The sequence below is a fragment of the Rana temporaria genome, chromosome 3 (genome assembly GCF_905171775.1).
Source record: "Rana temporaria chromosome 3, aRanTem1.1, whole genome shotgun sequence".
In the NCBI taxonomy this organism is placed as follows: Eukaryota; Metazoa; Chordata; class Amphibia; order Anura; family Ranidae; genus Rana; species Rana temporaria.
Genome location: NC_053491.1, coordinates 196,688,921 through 196,713,432, shown reverse-complemented (window position 1 = coordinate 196,713,432; position 24,512 = coordinate 196,688,921). Strand labels below are relative to the sequence as shown.

The following is a 24,512-nucleotide window of genomic DNA, read 5'->3' as shown; positions in this document are numbered from 1 at the left end:
AAGCTCATATAGGTGTGATTATCAGGCGTCTAAAATGTTTATCCATATAGTGAATCACACCAAAAGCAGTACACACTTTAATTAACTCAGCAATGTCCCCTTAAAGTTAATGTAGTTATTTTGCATGGAGTTGGTCATTGAGTAAAAATCACTTAAACCAATGGCTTAGATTACAATATATGTGTGCCTTAAACATGCTTAAGTCGTGATTGCAAACATACAATATATGCTGTATAGATTTGACCATTTATAGATTTTACCATTTTGATATTAACAATTTGTTGAACTGGTCCTGCAAAATCGCACAGCTTTTCAAACCTGTTTTAAGATATTACCAACATTGTGTGTGTTCTGGATTTCCTCTCACTAACATGTATTACATTATAGACTAAACTAAGGGCCAGATTCACGTACCTGCGGCGCAGCGTAACGTAACCCATTTACGTTACACCGCAGCAAGTTTTCAGTATAAGTGCCCGATCCACAAAGCACTTACCTGGAAACTTGCGGCGGTGTATCGTAAACACGTCCGGCGCAAGGCGGCCCAATTCAAATGGGGCGGGTACCATTTAAATTAGGCGCGCTCCCGCGCCGGACGTACTGCGCATGCTCCGGTCGCAAGTTTCCCAACGTGCTTTGCGCAAAATTACGACGTGCCGACGTGTTGAGAATCGCGACGTGTGTAACGTACTTACGTCGGGAAAACAAAAAAATTCAAAAGCAACGCGGGAAAGACGGGCATACTTTAACATGGTGGAGTAATTTTACACCATGTTAATAGCAGCCCTATCTTTGCGACGGGAATCTAAAACTTGCGACGACGTAACGACGGGAAAAACCTTTGTGGATCGCCGTAACTGCTAATTTGCATACCCGACGCTGGTTTAAGACGCAAACTCCCCCCAGCGGCGGCCGCGGTACTGCATCCTAAGATCCGACAGTGTAAAACAATTACACCTGTCGGATCTTAGGGCTATCTATGCGTAACTGATTCTATGAATCAGTCGCATAGATACTCTGAGAGATACGACGGAGTATCTGAGATACTCCGTCGTATCTCTTTTGTGAATCTGGCCCATAGTATCTAGATTTTCTAGGTACTTAGGTGAGGCATAAGGACATATTGGATATCATCAATTGCAGAGGACTTTACTCAAGCTTTAAAGCCTTTGTTTTGGGTAACATGGAGAATGGTTTATCTGTTAAAGCGGAGTCCTGCCTGAAAATTATTTTTTTTTTAAAGTCAGCAGCTACAAATACTCTGACTTTTAATATAAGGACACTTACCTGTCTAGGGAGTCCGCAATGTCCTCACCCGAAGCCAACCTGTCCCTCGGCTCCGGGTGCAAGCGCCGACATCCTTACTATCCTTGCCCAATCTGATTGGTCCCTGCTGTCTTCTGGGACATGTGTGTCTCCCAGAAGACAACGGGGGAGGAAGGAGGAGGGGCTGGACATTGCGTAGTTCTCCGCAAAAAGTGCAGCGATCTATGTGCAGAGGTGGGAGCCGATACCTGGATTTGACAGGTTTCTGCTCCCACCTCCCCCCTGAAAGGTGCAAAATATGGCACCGGATGGGGGGAGGAATACGATCAAGTTCCATTTCTGGGTGGAACTCCACTTTAAGGAGATTTTAGTGGAAGATTTTAAATGCTGTTTGTTTCTCCAAAGCAGAGATCTCCTTTATCTTCCTGTACTGTCAGACACCTGCCAAATAGACAGAAAATGTGGTGATTTTCCAACACATCCTGTTTTGTCTGACACCCTTTATATAGGCAGGAAGTCAAATAGGACAGACAGCATTTAAACGTTTACAGCGGATCTAAGCTGTTTGCACTCTATCCAAACTTAAAAATAAAATCTAAACTGGAACGGACCTTCAAGATACCTATACTTCAGCAGGAAAGTCGGGTTTCCGACCTCCTATCTACTTTGAACTGTCAACAAGTGTAAATTGGCACATATAAAATCCATGGAATTTGTTTTTAGTGAGTATTTTTATTACTTTTGTGTATTGGATTGGAGCATACTTTGTTCTGAGTTGAGAGGTCACTGTATTGTAAAGTATTTGGAGGTTATTAATTTATGAGTTTAGCTGCCTCACTATGTTGCAACTAGATTCTGGATGAAAGAGTGTTATTTTTTTTATTAGCTGTTGTGAAATGTGTTTGGAAAAAATGATTATTCCACTGGATAGTTAACCAATATATAAGCATTTTTCTTACCTCTATAGCTGTGTGTGAACCCTCCTGTGGATCACATGGAACCTGCATTGAACCAAACAAATGCCAATGTAAGGAAGGATGGAATGGCAGATACTGTAATAAACGTAAGTTTTTACTATAATTTCTGAATCCTAAACTTCTGGGTGGGGGGGGGGGGGCGGGTTCCAGGGCTCTTTAATATAACACACACACGTTATATACAGTATATAATCCACAGCATTATTCACCTTTTTTATTTAGGATGCACCATTATTGTATGTTTCTACTGAGGCTGTGGTGCATAAATTAATTGGGGTATTAAACCCTAACTCAAATATTTTTTAGTATTGGATAGGGTGTACAAGGGCATGGTCCTTTGTTGTTAGACATGTGCGGTTCATTTTGTTCTGAATAAATATTCAGACAAATTTTCGATTATTATTATTTTTCATTATTCGGAGATTCGGATAGATCCAAATCCCCGAATTACAGTACAAACAAATTTTACCGAATTCTCTGAATAACAAAACGAAATTCGTCCAAATTACCAAAATTTTACTTTTGGAAGTGTAAACATATTGTTGAAATCAAAGACTGTGTGTGTTATTAGTTTACCATTTTGTGCCATTTCGAAATAATGCTGTTTTAGTTAAGTCAAAGGTGGTTTAAAGAGTCAATGTAATCATTTGATGAAGATTTTTCTTTTGTTTGTTCAGTTAAATTTAGCAAAATTAGTAAAATTGATAAAAAAAAAAACAACAGTAAAATATAAATATTTAAAAGCATTGACATTATTTTTTTCTCAGATGGCTAAAACTTTTGCACAGTATTGTACATAGTAAAATGATGAAAAAAAGATACTTTTATTAATAAGAACACTTCGCATATTTTGAATAAACGTATTGTTATGTCAAACAAGATCAATGTGTATACATATCAGATATTTGTTGACTCGGCTGCCGCATTCGAATCTAAAAAAAAACGATTTATGATTTTTCGATTCGACCGATTCAAAATTTATCAATTGGAGCGGTTTGAATTGAGAGAAAAAAAGTAAATTTGAAGAGCATTTAAAAATACATAGCACAAATTTCGAATACAAATCCCGAATACGAATTGAAGGAATCAACTGAATTTAACTAAACAAAATAACTAGATTAACAAATCTAAACGAAACAATTTTTTCATCATACACGTCTATTTGTTGCTCTGTCCACATTTTAAACATTTAAAATTTCCTCTTGGCTGTTTCATGGATATATCAAAACATTGGAAGTGAGGGGGAAATCTCTTGACGTCCTATCTATTTGATGGATGTCAGAAAGACATGAGGGGAAGGCAGACAACAGTATAAATATAAGAAGCTTGCATTGTTTCAATTGCTGGTTGCATGATGTGATCCAATGACCCTATTTATATTTGTGTATATATTTAAAATAAAATGAGAGAAAAAGGGGAATGGGTTATTTAAAGACTTATAAGGCTATGCATGTAATTGCCACCATCCCTTGAAATAGAATACAGGAATAAACCTCAAGATTGGGCATTTTAATGGCATTAAAAAAAAAAAGAAAAATGCTATTATTTAAAATATATTATTTCCATATAAATAGAATTAATAAAATGACTGTCCTCATTGTAAACATAGTATACAACAATGGGATCACATTACATAAACATGAATATAATTATGTAATATGATACCATTTTTGTATACTATGTTTACAATGAGGACAGTCCTTTTATTAATTCTATTTATATGGAAATAAATATATTTTTTAAATAATAAAATGTTGCATTTTTTTTAATTGCCTTTAAAATCCCAATATTGAGGTTTATTCCTATATTCAAAGGGGGGATGGGTTCCCCTTATTAGAGTTTGAGTGAATACGCTGTATACTCAAATACATATATAAAGTTGAACAGAAGAGGAAAAATAAAGAAAAGATAAAAATACATATTATATACAGAATGTATGCAATTCATGTATGCAATTTAAGCATGGAAGCTAGATATTGAAAGAAAAACCCAGAAGAGTAAAAGAAATAGGTGAAAGGGTATTAAGGGAGAAGGGAGCCACAGAGGAAGCCTAAAGGCAGATGTTTTTTTTATCTTAATGCCTTCTATGCATTAAGATAAAAAGCCTTCTTTGTGCAGCAGCCCCCCTAATACTTACCTGAGTCCCATCTCTATCCAGGGATGTCCACAAGTCCCTCAACTGTCCAGGAGTCTCCCTCCTGATTAGATGAGACACAGCAGTGGAAGCCAATGTCAAGTCAAAGTAATTTAGGCAATAAGGAGAGAGAATGGGGCAGGGCCGAACCACAGCTTTGTGTCTGAATGGACACACGGAGCTGTAGCTCGTCTCATTTGCCCCCATAGCAAGCTGCTTGCTGTGGGGGCATTCGACAGGAGGGAGGGGCCAGGAGCACTGAAGAGGGACTTGAGAAGAGGAGGATCTGGGCTGCTCTGTGCAAAACCATTACACAGGGCAGGTAAGTATAACATGTTTGTTATTTAAAAAACAAAACAAAAAAACAAGACTTTACAATCACTTTAAGAAGGCCACAGGGAGAGGGAGCATTTCCTTGCGTTCAAAGTTGTATAAAATGTGGGGAGTTGAAAGAGTTAAGCCATTGGTTGCCGGATTCTATCAGAATTTTATTGCTACCTGTGTTCTCATAAGGGGAGATTTCTCTTTCACTTCCTGTCTAGATGACAGGTGACAGACAGAACAGGAAGAGAAGTCACACAACAGCCACATGTTAACTTTCTTTGGTGTACCAATGGCAATTTGTACGTGTCCTTTTCAAACTAACAGAACTTCAGGAACCCATTTGTTGTTTGTTTTATGTTATGCTGCCTCTTGGTTGCCCTTTCCTTGACTTATGATGAGCTTCAGGGTTAGTAAGCATTCTATTTAATAGAAGATGCATTTTTACTTGTTTTCTTTTCATTTATGATTGAAAACAGAATGCAGTTTTCTCTATTTATAGAGTTCTAGCTGATGTTGGCTGTAGTTAGGTTGGCAGCACTTTTACCTTATCACTTTGTACTGAGTAATTGCAGTTTGTTTTATAAATCTCCCAAACAGTTAGGCCTTGTACACACGATCAGTCCAAACTGATGAAAATGGACTGATGGTCTGATGGACTGATGGACTGATGGTCTGATGTGCGTACACACCATCAGTTTAAAAACCGATCTAGTCCAACGCAGTGACGTAAAACACACGACGTGCTGAAAAAAACTAAGTTCAATGCTTCCAAGCATTCGTCGACTTGATTCTGAGCATGCGCGTGTTTTGAACCGATGCTTTTGCGTACTAACCATCGGTTTTGACCGATCGGTCAGCGGTCCATCAGTCCGATTTTAAAGTATGTTTTAAAACTTTGGTCTGAAGTACAAAAGACTGATGGGCCATACACACGGTCGGTTTGGACTGATGAAACTGAATTTCAGTCCATTTTCATCAGTTTGGACTGATCGTGTGTACAGGGCCTTAGTCTAGGTTCACATTTATGTGGCTGTGCTTGATGCGTTTTTCGGGCAAGTTTTTCAGTGCATTTTGTGTTTTTTAACCAGTGTTTTTGATGCGTTTTTGCATGCAGTTTTCATGCATAAAATGCTCTGCCCCCCCGCAGCACCTTGTTCCCATGTTAATGAGGACAAGGGCCTCTTCACGACAACCCTAGCCGGTGGTTGACGGGGTCTGCGGGCGGGGGGCTTATCGGAATCTGGATGCTCCCCTTTGTGAAGGGGGCCCCCAGATCCCATCCCCCCTATACGAATGGGTGTCGGGTACATCGAGAAGACAGAGCTATTAATAAAGGAATTGTCAAAAACCGGCTCTTGTGTTTTTATTACATTTCACTGCTTTTTTTGTGAATATGTAGGGGTACGATGTGCCCGATACCCATTCACAAAGGGGGGGCGGGATCTGGGGGCCCCCTTCTTAAAGGGGGCGTCCAGATTCCGATAAGCCCCCTGACCCCAAACCTTGACAACCACTGGCTATAGTTGTCGGGATAAAGCCCTTGTCCACATCAACATGGGGGCAAGGTGCTTTGGGGTGGGGGATGCAGAGCAAAGCACTGTGCCCTCCCTTTCCTGACCTGCTGGGCGGTATGCTCGGATAATGGTCTAGTATGGATTTTAGGGGGGACCCCATGCCATTTTATTTTACATTTTGGCATGGGGGTCCCCTCCAAATCCATACTAGACCTTAAGGGCCTGGTATGGACCTGGGGGGGGGGGGGCACACGCTGTTTTTTTCCGCAATTATTTTTGCTGGCAAATTATTATTTTTTTAGCTTTCAGCAAGGAACCCTGCTGTCAGCTGCTGACTCATCAGCTGTTAAGGACACGGCAGCGGGCTTCCTGGTCCCCTGCTTAGCAACCAGCTATATACAGTGGTAAAATAAGAACCGCAAACGGCAAAACACATCAAAATTGCATCACAAATGCAACACTTGCGTTTCTGGTGTGGTTCCACTGAAATCTATTTGTCCCCGGCTGCAAAACGCATAGATGTGAACTAGTACCATAGGAAACCATGTTAAATGGACTGTAGTGTGTTTCTGCAAACTGAAAAACACACTAAAAACACATAGGTGTGAACGTAGAGTTAGTACAGAAAGTACAAATAAGGGTACACATTTTCCTCATGCACTATTAAGCCAGTGGCAATTATGTTTCTTAAGAGTATCAGTTTACTTTAAAATACACCATGTACCGTATTTATCGGCGTATAACACGCACAGGCGTATAACAAGCACCCTAATTTTAAGAGGAAAGTTTCAGGGAAAAAAAACGTTCCACAGCCCCCTGCGTATAACACGCAGGCACAGTTTACCCTTTACTTTCATGGTAAAAAAGTGAGTGTTATACGCCAATAAATACAGTATATAAAACAAAATAAAGCTACTGGTATTATACATTTATGTTTTTTATCTGGTACATGATGTATTAATTTATCCTGAAACAGGTTATTGTATAATTGGTGGTAATGGAACCAAAAATACAGATATTGTTTTTGATCCTGCCCAATATCTTTAATTTAAGTAAATGTTGTGATTAATTGGTCATTGTGAACACAGCCAAAGTGGCAGCTTAGTGCACAGTCAATGTTTTCAGCAAAAAAGGCTGATTACCAAAATACCACTTTTATAGAAATTGTATTTAAAGCCAAGTATATTATTACTAATGTGTTATATTTTTTTTTATATCTGTAAGTTCCTGATGAAACACAGCACTAGAAAAACTGGGTTTTCATTATTTGCCAACCATAAACAAGAATGACTGGAATGCATGTATGTGTTTCTGTTTTACAACAGATGTTATAATCTGTTTTTTTGAAATAGATATTACATGTGAGTGCAATAGTAAGGAGGGACATGCTCACCTACTGTGAATAAGAAAAGATAAATCTAGTTTGGGGTATTGGGTGAACTACCATGGCTGTATTTTACCTCCATTTCTGCCCTACTTTCTGACAGGACAGATGAATTACTACACTCTTCATCCAACCAGCAGTGTAATCAAGATCAAGATGGACTTTCTATAGCAGTCTTTCTTAACCCTTTTTCCCCAAAGGAACCCTTGAAATATTTTTTAGTTCTTGAGGAACCCTGCTAAAACGAATTAATTGGTGGTCAATGGAAAAAACACCCCTTACATTAAAGGCCAATGGAAAGAACATCTAGCTTACTGTAGCAGGCAGTATTATCCCTTATGCCCCGTACACACGATCGGAATTTCTGATGGAAAAAGTCTGACTGACTTTTTCCATCGGAAATTCTGACTGTGTGTATGCCCCATCGGAGTTTTTACATCAGATATTCAGAAGAATTTCATCGGAGTTTAGATAGAGAACATGTTCTCTTTTACTCCGATGGAATTCCATCGGAATTCCGATATGAGTTTGGCCGGGCAAAAGCCTGATTGTGTGTACGGGGCATTACAGGCATCTGACAAGATCATTGGTGTCCTGCAGCTGGCTTTGCCAGGTGGTGTTGGCCCCAGGACTATGCAGGCATCATAAAATGGGAGGTTAATCAGCAACAACTTGAGTTGCCCTTAAAAACCTCTGGATAAACCCTAGGGTTCCACAGAACCCTGGTTGAGATTTGATGGCCTCTAGCTTGATTCCCTTTTTTCCCAAAAATTGTATTCGACCTTAAATAGTCAAACCTGATTGGTTGCAGGTGACAGCAACCATATTTTTCCATTATTCCAGTTTTCCCATTTTAAAAAGCTCACAAGTATAAATAGCCTACAAGGCGGAATTACAGATTCCTTCCTTTAGCAGATCACTATCCTTTGAAAGCAATTTTCGGTCAACTTGGGTAATGCATGATACAAAATACTTTTTTAGATTAAAAAGATATATTTAGCCAAATGCTATTCTAGTACTGCTGCCACTTTGTATATGTCTTGTTCTATCACACAGATCGTGTGATAAAGGCTCCCTTTCTGTGAAATGCCCATTTCCCAATGTCACTCAAAATATCCAAGAGTTAGGGTACTTTTACCTTTCAAAGTTCAGCATGACAGGAGCCAGACCACCACAGAAGTTTAAACTGGCATAGAAGTTTTGGCTACTGTCCAATGCAAGCTTTTAATCTGATGATGCTGGCAGATAATGATAGGTACTATTATAGAGTGTGACGGGACTTCAAACAGATCTGTGCTTATGCATTCATGCACTGTGCAGAACTGTTTACCAAATCTGTAAGTATGCTGAACAAACAGTGACATAGAGTAAGAGACATAATATACACACACAGCAATAGCTTAACAAGGGTTCTACTCTAAAAGAGCCAAAAAAGTAACTGTGCTGTAAAAAGTTTGATTTCAAGTGCTGGTGAAGACATTCCCAGAAGTAAGCTAGAAATCTTTAAGTGAAGGAGCAAGAGAAATTGTTTATAATGTTTAATTTCCATCTAATAAGCCAGATATATGTCTTTCTATTAGTAGCAACAGAAATTCTATATATTTTTTTTTATTTGCAATAATTCTTGTTTGCACCCCCTTGAACAAGGATGCTACAATAACCTAACAAGGCTTGGAGTAATGAATAGAAACCTACTGCCCCACTCACCTCCCTCACCTTGGAGCTATATTTACTGCATGGGCTACTGTATGGGGGATCAGATGAAAACGGACCGCCTGTCCGTTTTCATCCAATCCACCAGACGGTGGAAAATAGTGTTTCCTTGGATTCAGCGGATTGGATCGGATGTCAGCGGACATGTCACCGCTGACATCCGTTGCTCCATAGACCTGCATTGGGCATCCGTTCAGGTCCACCTAAAAAACTGAAAATGAGCCTTAGGAATCTCTAAATTTGTCACCATCAAAAACAGCAGAAATACATAGCAAATAGAAATATGCATACAGTTCAAGCAAGTTTTTTGTCCCATTGGTCAATGTCCTTGGGAGGACACTACTACCAGGTTTACAGTGGCCATTGATGTATGTACTCCAATAGCTCGTAGCAAGCAATAAAGTTGAGACAAACACTAACATCTGCATATGGAAACATTTTAAGTGACAGTCCAGACCTCAGTGCATGCCGAGGGTACTTCTCACTACACTGTCCTACGGCTGTTAAAGGGAGCTTCCAGATTCTGATAAACTCCCCGCCCACAGACCCTGACAACCACCGGCCAGGGTTGTCGGGAAGAGGCTCTTGTCCCCATTAACCTTAAAAGCACCCACCCCCCCATGCATGTTGAGGGCATGTGGCCTGGAATGGTTCAGGAGGGGGGACCCTCGCTCGTCCCCTCCCCATCCTGACCTGCCAGGCTGTATGCTCAGGTAAGGGTCTGATATGGATTTTGGGGGAACCCGTGACAATTTTTTTTTACATTTTGGCATGGAGTTTACCTTCAAAATCCAAAACCTGAAGGGCCTGGTATGGATTGGGGGAGACCCCACGCCATTTTTTCATACATTTTTCATCTATATTGCCGAGACCCGGAAAACTACTAAGTTTAAATTACATTTTTTTCTTTAGAAATGTCATTATTGCTGCGGCATGTTCTATACATCGCACATATGCGCCACTTTACAGGTCTGATATTTTTTATTATTTTTATTTCAGGTTTTTAAGTTAACAGTACATAACAGAGCCTATTGGGCATACCCAAGCTCAATTGCATAGCAAAAAAAAAGAAGAAATAAACAGAAGCACAATAAAATCACAATTAAAACAACCTAGCTAAAATTAAGGCACTCTAAACTATCAAAAAATTGGTATGCTTTAACCGCCCGCGCAGGCGGAAATATTAGTATTCTTATTGACCACTTTCCCTCTCAAACATCCTACAGAGATAAACTCGTGAATTCATGAAAATATGCACTCTGCCATATCTTATGTGTCAGGAAAGACTCCCTCTAATGAAGCATAAATGTAGAGTTGTACAACAATACACACCATTAATTGCTTATCCAAGTGTTACCAGGCACGATATTTAAAGGAATATTACATTTTTATTGTTTCACTTAAAGCATCATTAAAATACCTGCTCCTGAAAAAAATTATAATTTTAAAAACGTTTTCTTGCATTGATACATGTCCCTTATGGCAGTACCCGGGTCCCCATAAACCTTTTACGGCAATAACTTCCATACAAGCCTTTAAAATTAGGTCTTTTGATTTTTCATGTCTGTGTCCCATAGACTTTAACAGGGTTTGCATGTTCGCTGGAACTTTTTGCCTATTCGAGGTGCTCTGGTGTGAACCGAACCTGGGGGTGTTCGGACCACCCTTATTATAATATTTCTAAAGTATAATTTGTTATTAGAGATATTAAAATATATTTGCAGTTTGTTGTACACAATGAAAAATGTTACCTCTTTTATGCTGGCCTTTTTCAAATACTAAATCTACAGCCGTAGCCAAAAGATTTAAGAATGACACAAATATTCATTTTCACAAAGTCTGCTGCTTCAATGTTTTTAGATATTTTTGTCAGATGTTACTGTGTTATACTAAAGTATAATTGCAAGCATTTCATAAGTGTCAACGGCTTTTATTGACAATTACATTACGTTTATGCAAAGAGTCAATATTTGCAATGTTGACCCTTCTTTTTCAATACCTTTGCAATTCGCCCTGGCATGCTGTCAATCAACTTCTGGGCCACATCCTGACTGATGGCAGCCCATTCTTGCATACTCAAATGCTTGGAGTTAGTCAGAATTTTTATTTTATTTTTTGTTCACCCACCTCTCAACCGCAAGTTCTAAGTGGGATTAAGGTCTGGAGAGTTTCCTGGCTTTGGACCTAAAATGTTGACGTTTTGTTCACCAAGCCACTTAGTTATCACTTTTTCTTTATGGCAAGGTGTGCCATCATTCTGGAAAAGGCATTGTTCATCCCCAAACTTTTCTTGGATGGTTGGGAGAAGTTCATCTCGGAGGAAGTTTTTGTACCATTCTGTATTCATGGCTGTGAGCGAGCCCACTCCCTTGGCTGAGAAGCAATCCCCACACATGAATTGTCTCAGGATGCTTTACTGTTGGCATGACACAAGACTGATGGTAGCTCTCACCTTTTCTTCTCCGGACAAGGTTTTTTCCAGATGCCCCAAACAATCAGAAAGTGTATTCATCAGAGAAAATTAATCAGTCCTCAGTAGTCCAATCCCTGTACCTTTGGCAGAATATCAGTCTGTCCCTGAAGTTTTTCCTGGAGAGAAGTGGCTTCTTGGCTGCCCTTTGGCTTCTTGACACCATGCCATCCTCCAAAAGTCTTTGCCTCACTGTGCGTGCAGATGCACTCAACCCTGTTTTTATGGGAATAAGTTAATTTTAATGGCAAAGAGGGACTTTGCAATTGCAATTCATATGATAACTCTTCATAACAATCTGGAGTATATGCACATTCCATCATAACAACTGAGGCAGCAGGGGGTTTTCTTGAAATGGTAGAAAAATCTGTATTGATCTGTGGTTTGTGACATTGGGCCATAACAGCAACATTTAAATGATAAGGTTCTTTTCAACATATGTTTCTTGCAAAGGTATGCGGAGCATTGTATTTATCTTCTACCAAATACTGCACATGTAAACAGGATGAAAAATGTCTGTACATGTGCAACTATTTGGAAAAGTGTTTATTATTTTCATAAACTCTGTTATGCGTATGTTTAAAAGAATGTTCTTACTAGTTTAAAGGCGGCAAAACTTGCAATGTATGTATGCTTAAACAAAATCTCCACTTACATTAAAGAATCATAAACATGATTGTTAGCCAGTTTTTTCTTTTTAATTCCATTAACGTGTTATTGACCATTCCATGTCTATCTGCAGTCATCTATGATTTTTAAAGACTGACAGAATTTTGAATATGTTACTAATACACTACATATTAAACTTCCCAGGTATCCTATCCCTACTATCATGTGATTAAGGCTGGGTTCACACTATGTGCAGACCAGCTCGCAGAAGGGGGTCTGGTGCTTCCCCGTTCACCATTTCAGGTCCGAATTAGGCCTTACATTGTTGCCTGAATTCAGACCTGAAACAGAGCCTCAGGCCCCGTACACACGTCCGAGAAACTCGACGGGCAAAACACATCGTTTTGCTCGTCAAGTTCCTTGTGAAGCCGCAGAGGATCTCGGCGAGCCAAGTTTCCTCATTGACTAACGAGGAAATAGAGAACATGTTCTCTATTTGGCTCGACGAGTTCCTCGTCGGTTTACTCGGCCAAAAGTGTACACACGACCGGGTTTCTCGGCAGGATATGGCTCCGATCGAGTTTCTGGCTGAATTCTGCCAAGAAACTCGGTCGTGTGTACGGGGCCTCAGATACACAGGACCCTACAGCTGTGCGCTCCACAGCCGCCCCAGAGATATGTGAACCAGCTCCATTGAGAGCCGGTCAAACGCTCATGTCATGCGAATTGGATACGGAAAACCACATCCAATTCGCATAAGTGTGAACCCAGCCTGAATCACTGCTTTTCTTAGAATTCTACACAGAGCTTAAAGCGGGGGTTCACCCTAAACATTTCTTTTTCTTTATCCCATACAGCATACTAGAGTCAGCTATAGTATGTTTTTTTTTTCCGCTGTATTTACCGTTTAATCCTTTAGTTTCGTTTCAGACTCCGGCGGGGAAATAGGCGTTCCTATGAAGAGGGGAACATGATTGACGTCCGGCTATGGCACGTCACGCGTTCCGAAAATAGCCGAAATAGGAATCGGATATATACGGCACCTGCGCAGTTAGCTCCTAGTCTGTGCGCAGGCGCCGTATAGCGCCGTGAAGAGCCGAGTCCTACTCCGGCTATTTTCGAAACGCGTGACGCGCCATAGCCGGACGTCAATCATGTTCCCCTCTTCATAGGAACGCCTACTCTCTGCGGGAGTCTGAAACTAAACTAAAGGATTAAACGGTAAATACAGCAAAAAAAAAACATACTATAGCTGACGCTAGTATGCTGTATGGGATGGTTCATAGATGTTTTTTAGGGTGAACCTCCACTTTAAGAGAATTTTTTTTTTTTCCCAGATCAGATATTTTTCATGTTTTTGCATAGCTACTAGTGCTGTATGTTTTTCTTACAACATTTAAATGCTAAGTTCAACTCAACAAAATTAATGAATGCATATATTTTGCATGCATAAATGTGCATGTATTATTATTATTTTTTTTTTTTACATTAGCCTGCAAAGTATTGCTCCCATGATCGGTGAAATAAAGGTGCAGTGCCAGGCTCCTTCAGACTCTTCCACTTTCAGTTACTAAACTGGAGGAAGTGTCAATATGGTTGATTTAGAAAATGCCAATAGACTGTGCACTTTGCAAGTGCAGTTGCACTAATTTTCCTTAGTAAATGTAATGTGGTGAAGGTTCTCTTTGTAAAAAATACCAAATCACCTGCAAAGAAAATTTAAAAAAAGCATTTTTGCTTGCACATGATTGGATGATATAAATCATCAGAGCTTTAATACATTTACTAAGCTCTGGGGAATATGAGTGCAACTGCACTTGCAAAGCGCACAGTCTATTTTCCTTTAGTAAATCCACTCCGATGTATTACATTGAGAACTATAACTCCATCTGTCATGGTGGCGGACGGCACTAGCAATTCATTCACACCGATTTCAAAAGTGACAGCAGTAGGGCAGAAGAACCCCCGATACGATGTCATGGGGGTGAAGGTAGTCTGGGGGTGGGGGTTGCTTTAGCAACATGTAATGCCTTAAGTACAGGTGCAAGTTGCTGCAAAAGGTGGAGCCTTTAGCCTTTAAAGATGAGGTTTGAGTATGGCAATTTTACAGTCATGTAAAGCTTGGACCAATGTAAGTATGCCCAGTGTGTGCCAAACCTGTGGGGCATCTTTGTGGAAGCTGGAAATCACTGTAGTAGGCACCTCTACTACAGTGATTGCCACTGGTTTCTGGTTCTCATGCCAAGTGGCAATCTACTGCTTTGTGAACACTTGCTTGCTCGGCGCGGTTGTCATTCAGAGAAAACTTTGCGTTTTCTCAGAGTTTTCTGATTGGACAAGGTGGGAATACGGCTGTCACCAACCCAACTTTCTACCTCATCTAAAAAGAACTCTTTGAATTCATCGAGAAAATAGTAGCAGTGCCTACTATAGTGATTTCCAGATTTCATTGGGATCCCACAGATATGGCACATGCATACTTACATGTAGCTATATAAAGATTGCCATACATAAACCTCAGTGTTAAGACTGATCTTGTGATTATATTAGAGACAGAAATATAGGCAGTCAGTTTTTAGTAAGAGCTTGGTAAGTCCTACATCAGTATCAATGAAATTGTAGCCAGTAATGACAAGGTAGAGTTTGAGAATAATCCATACAATATATAACTGACCTGACCTAAACAATACTTACACTTTTTGTAGTATAGTAAGTGCATCTTATAGCTTTTTTTAAATTATATATTCAATCTATTAAAATGTAAGGGAATAAATATAAGATTCTACATAGAACTGCAACCACACAATGTATGTTCTACTTTTAAATATGGTGGGGAAGAATTTGAACCTCTGTTATGTTTAATTGCTGACTGTGTCCCCCTTGGGAAGATTTCTTCTCATAGCACTGGGCAATACTGGGGAGGGTGGTATCCAACTATTCAACATGTCTATTCTGCTTGGTTCATTGGTAAATGTCTAGGCTGGCCCTGGTAAATGAACTTTTGGGCACAGCTAAATTAGCATCACAATGACTTGTCATCAGTCATAGAAAAAAATTGTAAGTTGGTACAAAAATTTAAGCAGATATTTTCCTGTTGAGATAAGCATTGTCCTGACGAGGTCAGTATCAGCATGATAGTTCAGATACTAGTTTCATTTTGGGGGACAGTAGGATTATTGGAGTTTACAGATAAGGGAACCATTCGGCTTAGGGCCAGAATAGTGTATCTCTACTTGTCTGGTGGTAGGTGTATTGAACTGCAAACTACTCTTGCTCAGATGGGGAAAGTTTTATGCTCTTCATATATATAAGTGTAGGTATTAACAACTGCTATTATTTCAAGGTAAATAAAGGTAGGTTTGAATCTGATCAGTGGCTTTTGTATAAATAATAGCTGTGGTTAGTACTGACTTTAATACATAAAGCTGTTTTGTTCTCTGTATCACTGGTTATGTCTATGTCAGTGTTTCCCAACTCCAGTCCTCAAGGCACACCAACAGGTCATGTTTTCAGGATTTCCCTCAGATGAAACGGCTGTGGTCATTACTAAGGCAGTGAAACTGATCAAATCACCTGTGCAAAATAATGGAAAGCCTGAAAACATGACCTGTTGGTGTGCCTTGAGGACTGGAGTTGGGAAACACTGGTCTATGTGATATAAATTACTACAACAAATATCCAAGATTTCTATTACTAGTAGGCTGAAAAATGCATGCTTAGAGTGTAGAACATGTAACTTATCCACAGTAGCTTCTCCCATATAAAGGAAGCTTCACCCTCAACTTTAGCTGAACTCAAGCCAGTCTCCCCTAAAAACTACAATGTATTTGTGTATTAAACACAAAACAATAAGAGCTGGTTCACACAGGGGCGGCATGACTTTGGGGGAGACTCGGCAAGACGATCTCAAGACGACTTCAGAGGCGACTTGCAAAATGACTTCTGTATTGAAGTCAATGCAAGTCGCCCAGAGTCGCCCCCAAAGTCATGCAAGAACCTTTTTCGAAGTCGGAGCGACTTGAGTCGCTCCTATTAGAAGGGTTCCATTGAACAGAGTGGAGCGCGACTTGTCAGGCGGCTGAGTCGCCTGACGAGTTGCCCCTGGGTGAACCGGCTCTGACAATGTTTATTGTCCTTAGAACTTTTGGTAATATGGAGAACTTTAATATAACTAAAGAACCATAGGGCTTTTCTCATGGCAATTGTCCAATGTGTCAGGAGCCAGGGGCGGACTGACAACTCATGGGGCCCCCGGGCAATAGAAGATTATGGGGCCCCTGGGCTTACAGATGGCCACCCCGCCAGGAGACAGAGCAGAGGCGGGGCACCTATAATCTCGGGATTTTCACTTCAAAAGCATGTGGGTTTCGGACATATCAGGGACAGATCTAAAAAAAACATAGATTTTTACATACTGTCCCTGGTTTTACTGAGCCTGGCAACCCTGATGGGGCCCCCTAGTGGCATGGGTCCCTCGGGCAGTGCCCGAGTGACTGAATGGTCAGTCCGCCCCTGTCAGAAGCTATACAGTAATGACCATCTAACCTTAGGCAGCTTGCCACAATTAAGGTAAGTAGTCACCAGCTTGCTTACTTTCTTGTTGAACTTGTATATCTAGCACACATTAATGTAAATTTTACATGTTTATTTTTGCCACTGAAAATAGATGTCTGTATATGTACTGTATGCATAAAAATATAATATATAGCATTTGAAATAATAATTATCTTACTGGTTGACTTGCTCCTTTAACAATGTGTTTAAAAGCAGCCGAGAATTTGTTTAAGTGTGTATAATGACAGAATGTCTGTTTCTCTCATTTTGTCTCTTGAACTTTGGGTAATTTTCAGGGTATGGAGCCAACCTCACGAATGTCCTGAGGCCAGCAGGCACCAAGAACAGACAGCATACACCTTCTCCTAAACGGACTGATGACAGGCATGTTACACCCGAGTCCAATTATATCTGGTGAAGCCCGGCACATCTGAAACCTTTTACATTACACAGTTCAAAGTGTTCATTAACCTTTCATGCATTGTATGATTACTGGTCTGAATCCTACTAGTTTTAATGTAAACCACTGACGTATCATTTCCTTCCATGCAATCGCTATATCAGTTAAATGATCCAAGACTGGTTTCTGTTTTTTTCAGTAGGTTTTACAGCCACATATGTAAAATATGTCTAGTGTTCATAAATATTTCAGAAATAAAATGGAATTCCCAATAAGAGTTCAGAAGCACATTGTTTCCAAAATGTTGTACATCGAATCTGTTAAAAAGGAGGAGCAGTTTGTTAAATTACATATTACAATTATTTTTTAAGGAGCATCAGGGTACAAATTGACTATCAGGACACACTTGCATATACCTGGCATCCCTTCATCAGAGGTCAATGTAGAGATAATTCACCTCTTGTAAACACTGCTGTGTTTAAATTCCAGATAATACATCAGATCTGTTCTACTCACCATAGCATCATAATGCTGCAGTTTGTATAGGAGTAAGTTATCTTTACACTAAGCCTAGTGCCTCAGTCATTCACAAATGTGGATTTAAACTGGCAATTTGGAGAGCCCCCAATCTGCATTTACCCTTGGGCAAGGTTATAGGGATTAATAAAGTTAAAGCGGGGGTTCACCCAAAAAAAAAAAAATAATTTAATTGTATCTAGCAGATCCAGCATGTTAAGGACATTAGATTTCGGCATTTTTTTTTTTTCTCGGTACATACCTTTATATCCTGATGTTGTCCAGGGCTTCCGGGTTCCGATGACTGCTTGACTGGGCGTTCCTATCCTTCCGTTCGATGATTGACGTCTTGTGAAACAGGTGACCTGTCGCACAACGCGCGTCACCAGACGTCGGGAAAGAGCCGAGCTGCGAGTCGGCACTATACGGCGCCTGCGCAGTCAGCTCTACACGGCGGGCGCAGGCGCCGTATAGTGCCGACTCTTAGCTTGGGTATTTCCGGAAATCTTGTGACGCGCGTTGTGCGACAGGTCACCTGTTTCACAAGCCGTCAATCATCCAACGAAAGGATAGGAACGCCCAGTCCCGCAAGCATCGGAAGCCTGAGGCAGGGATAGGAACGCCCAGTCCCGGAGTCGTCAGAACGCGGAAGCCCTGAACAAAATCCGGATATAAAGGTAAGTACAGAGCAAAAAAAAAAAAAACTGCCGAAATGTAATGTCCTTACTATTATACTTTTTAATGTAAAAAAAACGTTTTTAGGGTGAACCTCCACTTTAAGCTGGCCAAACATTATACATTTTTTTAGTAAAATTTTTGTACAATCTTCTTTAAATTGACCTTCAACTAAGTAGTGGAAGGGCCTATACGTGTTGTCTAGGTTTGACATCATATTATATGGTTTTTAGTAAATGTAAAGGAAATTTGTACCATAAGGCCCGGTACACACGAGCAAACATGTACGATGAAACCGGTCCGTCGGACCGTTTTCACCGTACATGCCTGCCAGAGGGCTTCTGTACGATGGTTGTACTGACGCGGCGACGTGGGCGGGCCTGCCATTTAAAGGCTTCCACGCATGCGTCGAAGTCATTCGACGCATGCGAGGGACGGCGGGCGCTCGGACATGTACGGTAGGTCTGTACTGACGACCGTACATGTTCGAGCGGGCAGGATTCCAGCGGACGGTTTTAAAACACGTCCAGGAATATTTGCCCGCTGGAAAAAGGCCCGGCGGGCAAATGTTTGCTGGAATTCGGCCCGCTCGCGCCTACACACGACCGAACATGTATGCTGAAACTGGCCCGTGGACCAGTTTCAGCATACATGTTTGGTCGTGTGTACGGGGCCTTAGATTGTATAATGTATGGCCAGCTTAATATTACTTGAGGTGTTTTGGTAGAGAGTATTACTCCAGTATTTAGTTTTGTAGTAAAATGCACAAAGCAAGCAGGATGTGTTAGGATGAGGAAAAGGAAGTGATCTTCAACTAAAGCATGTAAAAAGTTGTAGAGGGAAAAGTGGCAATATGACTATCACTGCTTAATCCAGTGTTTCTCAATTCCAGTCCTCAGGCCCCCCCAACAGGTCAGGTTTTCAGGATTTCCATTATTTTGCACAGGTGATTTGATCAGTTTCACTGCCTTAGTAATCACCACAGCCTTTTCATCTGAGGGAAATCCTGAAAACCTGACCTGTTGGGGGGGCCTGAGGACTGGAATTGAGAAACACTGGCTTAATCCAACAGTGAGAAAGGTCTTTTTTTTTTTTTTTTGGTGTAATTTTTTTCTTGATTGGGTATTTATCAGAGGTGCCAGTGTAAAGCCAGCCATAGATGGATCGCTCGATTCCCCCATCAAAACAGTCAGTGTTGATGGGGCAATCCCTCCTGCAGAGCCATTGTGTTTTCCCAGCAGGGGGGTAGGGCAAGCAATCCCTGCTGAGAGAACACAGTGATTATTGCTAGCGGCTATAACAACTGCTAGCTATGATTGCATGTAAAATCTGACAGGCTGGTTGTACCCAAGTTGATCAAACGATCAACTTGGATACATTCAGTCTGCCCATACATGGTTCTGTCTTGGCTGGTTCCTGCTGAACCAGCAGAGATTTGAATCATCTATGGCCAGCTTAAGATTTACTCTATAAAAGCAATCATTCCCCATATACTTATTTGTTTACAGCTGAGGGTTTGTAGAGAAACATTCTACCCACAACTGATATTTCCTTGAACCTAGTAGAGTGAGCTACCTTCTGGCTCTCTTGAGGACTCTGAATCTCCCTGCTATAGTTCCTGGCTATGTTTTCTGCCCACCTTGGGATGCTGGGAGTTTGCACCTACCTTTGGGTGTTGCCATATCTTTTTTTGGCATTATACAGTATATAATAAAACAAATTAGAAATCCAATAGAAAGAATGAAGTCCACTTGAAGTGGTAGTTGCCACATACTTGGATCACAGGCACAGAACTACCACCAGCATGCCCTAAACATATGATAATACATTGGTGGGGTAAATGCTGCAGCATCTACAAATAACTAAAACTTGATTTTGGGTGGACTGATCCCTAAATATATTCCATCTGAATTAGGAAACACAAACAAAAATAAGTTCTTGCAAGCAATCAGATTTCTTCATAAAACCCAACTGAATTTTCATTTTAAATCAGCTACAAAACATTGAAACAAAAGTCGTAAAAAAAAACTAACACTTGTTTTTTCTTAGAAAGCAGCCACAACCTGAAAATATAGGTCCCCTTCCAGCATGCCATAGAGAAGGACACTGGGGAGTTGAACTTCTGTGTGGAGCAGTGGTCTCTCTGTGAAGGTCTGACACACTGCCAAATGAAAATCCCATGCTTCCTGATCACTGAATAGCTCTATATCTGACTCAGCAAGGGGCATGCTGGACCTCAACAGAGGAACCACTGCTTCCACACATAAAGCAAGGTGCCTTCTCTACAGCAAGAAACCAATTCGGTTTTTCTTTATTGTATATCCAGAAAAATAAACATACTGGTTTCTATGGGTTACTGTTCATTATATATAGTCATTGCACTTGATTTTTAACTTTGTAAAGAGTGGGGAAGGGACAATATTTCTACCAGATTTGCATATTGCAATCTGTGACCCCATTGAAAAGATTTTCCTTATTATTCTGTCCCACTAATGTACACTACCTGGGGGCATAGGAATATCCCAGCAAGGAGGCATTTACAGCAATGAAAAGATTTTCAGAAGATCTAACCTTTCCCAACTCTAGTAAAATGTTTTCCTGGGGCCAGTGTGGCAGCATATATGTGGTAGTGGTCCTAGCTTCCCACAGGATTAGTAATGACTATAAATGTTTCACTCAGACATAGTACCCTTATTATTTCTATTATTCTCAACATGCTCACAAACTAAGGCTTTGCCAACCATTTTCCTACCTACCACTGGTTAATGGTATCCACACAGGTTCAGCCTATCCTGAATGAAGTTGTAGTTCTTAGTTGTACACATGGTGCAAATAAGGCTGGAAACCCCAGCAACAGCAATTTATTTTATTTTTATGCTTTTTCACTCCCCCCCCCCCCCCACAATGTACTTCCTTTTTCCTCTGGGTCATCCTCCCGTCTGCTGCATGCGCATCTCCATACTATTTTCTTCATTTTCTACATAGAGCTCCTCCCACCTGTGACATCACAGTGCAAATGCATAGTAGGGCCTTTTTGGCTATCTTGGGGATGACAGAGGTGGCCTGGCTGCGGGAACCCAATCAGGTGCTATGAGGCAAAGCCACAGGTTAAAGCCACTGAACAGGCTAGGAAGGTCAGGCTGCTGTGGCTGGGATTCTTAACGGGAATTCCTTACGTTAATTTTGGTAAAGCTCTATTGAGTTGATTAACGAATGGCAAATAGACTGTGAAATTTGCAAAGTGGAGTTGCACACTGCAAGTAAAGTTGCTCCAGAGCATAGTAAATGAGGGAGAGCTCTGCTAACTTCCATCATCCAATCATATGCAAGAAACATTTCTGTTCTTTTTTTTTTTTCTCACTTTCCTTGCATGTGAGTGGGTATTCTTTGCAAAGAAGATTTACCTCCTTTAGAAAGCTCTGGAGCAACTGCACTTTGCAAAGTGCACAGTTTATTTGCCTTTAGTATATTAACCTCTGTGCATCTGTATTTCAGTCTGTGCAGTTTCCAGCTTTCTTTGTGTGTTCTGACTTTCTATACTTAGCCTGTTTTCCACTACATGAAGAGTGCTCTGCTTGAAAAAATATTCTCACACTTCCCTTAGGTATAAGCAGAGCTTTTTTTCTCAGAAAATAGGTGCAGGAACTCAACCACGACCCGTTCAGATTTCACAAACAGTAGAAGGGTCTTAAAGGGGCAATAAACACCAGGATTGCATTACATACAGAGTGCAGAGTTCAGGGGGTTACACACAGAGTGCAGAGCTGTCACTTGTAAACACAGAAACCAGAATTCTGTGTTTACAAGTGATTTTGGTGAGCAGGCACCAAAGGGTCTGAGCCAGAGGTGGTGCAACTGAGTTCCCCCAAGTCCCCCCTGAAAAAAGCCCTGGATATAAGTGTGGCTCTGGCTGGTAAGTATTTCCTTCAGACCCAAAAGAGTGTCTACTACAGCTGCACCCTCTCTGCTCACAAATCCTCAAGCAAAAGAGCCAGAAAAAAATCCCAGTGCTCCAGAAGCCATGGATGTCCATCCTCAAATCACACAAACCCCATTATTATTCCAGCCCCACCTCTAGCAGGTAGGCATCATTCAACTCACTCACTGAGGCATTTTTCAGCCCAACTCTGGGAAATGCTGGGCACTAAGGCTTATTCCCTGTCCGGCAAGCTAGTATGCTCCTTATGTTTTGCAAAACAGCGAAAGACAAGTATTCTCAAAGTAGTGACAATGCACCTGTGGCTGGTTCGTTAGCACAGTTTCCTTAACCAGTGGCACCACCATCAACTTGTGCTGCAAGTCAAGAACCACTGTTTCAGTCTTTACCATCCCAAGGAATCCCAATGGCCCAGCTGTGGGGGAGAAGAGGAGCTGGAAGAAGAAGACAGTGAGGAGCAAGATCTCATTTGTTTATTTTTTGACTTTGATAGAATCTTATATTTTGGCCTTTAAGTAGGCCATTCAATGGGAGGAACCCCAGAAGTCTTCCTAGCAGACCAGCCACTATTATCCAAAGCTGGAAAAGCATGCTCCAGCCTTCCCATTTATATCAGAAATTAGTCTTTCAGTAAGAGTGGAGGAAAACGGACAGGAAACCACCCAACTTCAACAGATTCTCTATCCGATTGTCAATGTCTTTGTGATGTGTTTGACAAGAAATGTAACTCTATGGAACATTTTGCATCTTTATACTCCAAGCCAGGGCCCTCTGGCTCTAACATTTTTTGGTAGACCCCAACCTCCAAGCACAGCTGGTGCACAAACCCCATTGATGGTCATTTTCTGTTAGGCCAAAAACTATATATGAAGATCAGGTCTCTCTTTGCCAACCCATCAAGATATTCCTTGCAATGCAGAAGAACTTCTGGTGGTGGACAGACATCTAAATATCACGTTAGTCCAGGCCTACGACAATGTCAGCTAACTATTTTTCCTACAACATTGTTAGACCATTTTTCCTCTTGATTCATAGCCAACAACGAGAAGTCCCTTAATGAGGAACTCTTCAGCCAGTTCAGTCTGCAGTGGGATCGTCTGCAAGTGTACCTTTTCAGGTCTGGAGGAACTGATGCCCTTGTCCAGCCACGGTTGACCTAGAAAAAAAACATATTCACACAGTCAAACTTATCCTTGCTTCTAAATATCTTGACGAATACTCCTTTTACTTTAGTTAAATCTTGCTCAATTCTGTATCTGACCTAGAAGACTCTTTTTCTAGTAACGATTACTCTGACTTGCAGGATCTCTGATATTCAAGCCCTGGGGAACTATATATATACCTTCTTTCCAGGTAGAGTGGTCCAAAACTGGTCCACTAGATTTGGCTTAAAGTTCCACTAAGTTTTCAGGTCAACTAAGATTGGGTCCTCCCCTTTTCCAAAGACTCTGCACAGCCCCAAGAGTTTCGCAAGCTGGATTAGGCCAGATGCTTCAGAGCATACATCACTGCTACAGAACCTTTCAGGGCTTTAGAAAGACACAGAGGCCTCAAACAGCACTTTATCCTACTGGATTGTTATACTAATTCACAAAACTTACAGTGCTAATAGCAAGATCCCCCTCAAGTGATGACTGCCCATTCAAAAATAGCAGCATCACGGCCAGCATTCACAGTTGTTTCTCCTAAGGCCAACTGTCATGCCGCTCCTTGGTCAGCTTTTCACACATTTCTGTCACAATACAGCATGGAACTGGCAGCCTGGACATCTGTAGACTTCGATGCTAGAAAGGTGTCTACTTCTTTCCATCCTGTCTCATAATAAATAAACTTTTCATCATACCTTCCTGTGTTGCTATTTATTTACCACATATATGCTGCTATTTTGGCCCCAAAGAAAACAGAAATATGGCAGCATACTTTGCCCACTCTATAATATTGATTCTAGTTAAAGCAGAGTTTCACCCAAAAATGGAACTTGCGCTTTATGGAATCCTCCCCCCCTCCGGTGTCACATTTGTCACATTTCAGGGGGAGGA

General features: G+C 40.9%; 1 protein-coding gene across 1 annotated transcript in view; it reads left to right on the top strand.

Annotated features, from left to right (window-relative positions):
* WIF1 (WNT inhibitory factor 1) overlaps positions 1-17,625 on the top strand; it is a 106,338-nt gene extending 88,713 nt beyond the window's left edge. Inside the window, exons 9-10 of the mRNA XM_040344084.1 lie at positions 2,234-2,329; positions 17,242-17,625. Coding sequence (XP_040200018.1) covers positions 2,234-2,329; positions 17,242-17,363 — 218 coding nt within the window. The 3' untranslated portion in view covers positions 17,364-17,625. The remainder of the gene's footprint in view (positions 1-2,233; positions 2,330-17,241) is intronic.
* Positions 17,626-24,512: the final 6,887 nt, after the last annotated feature.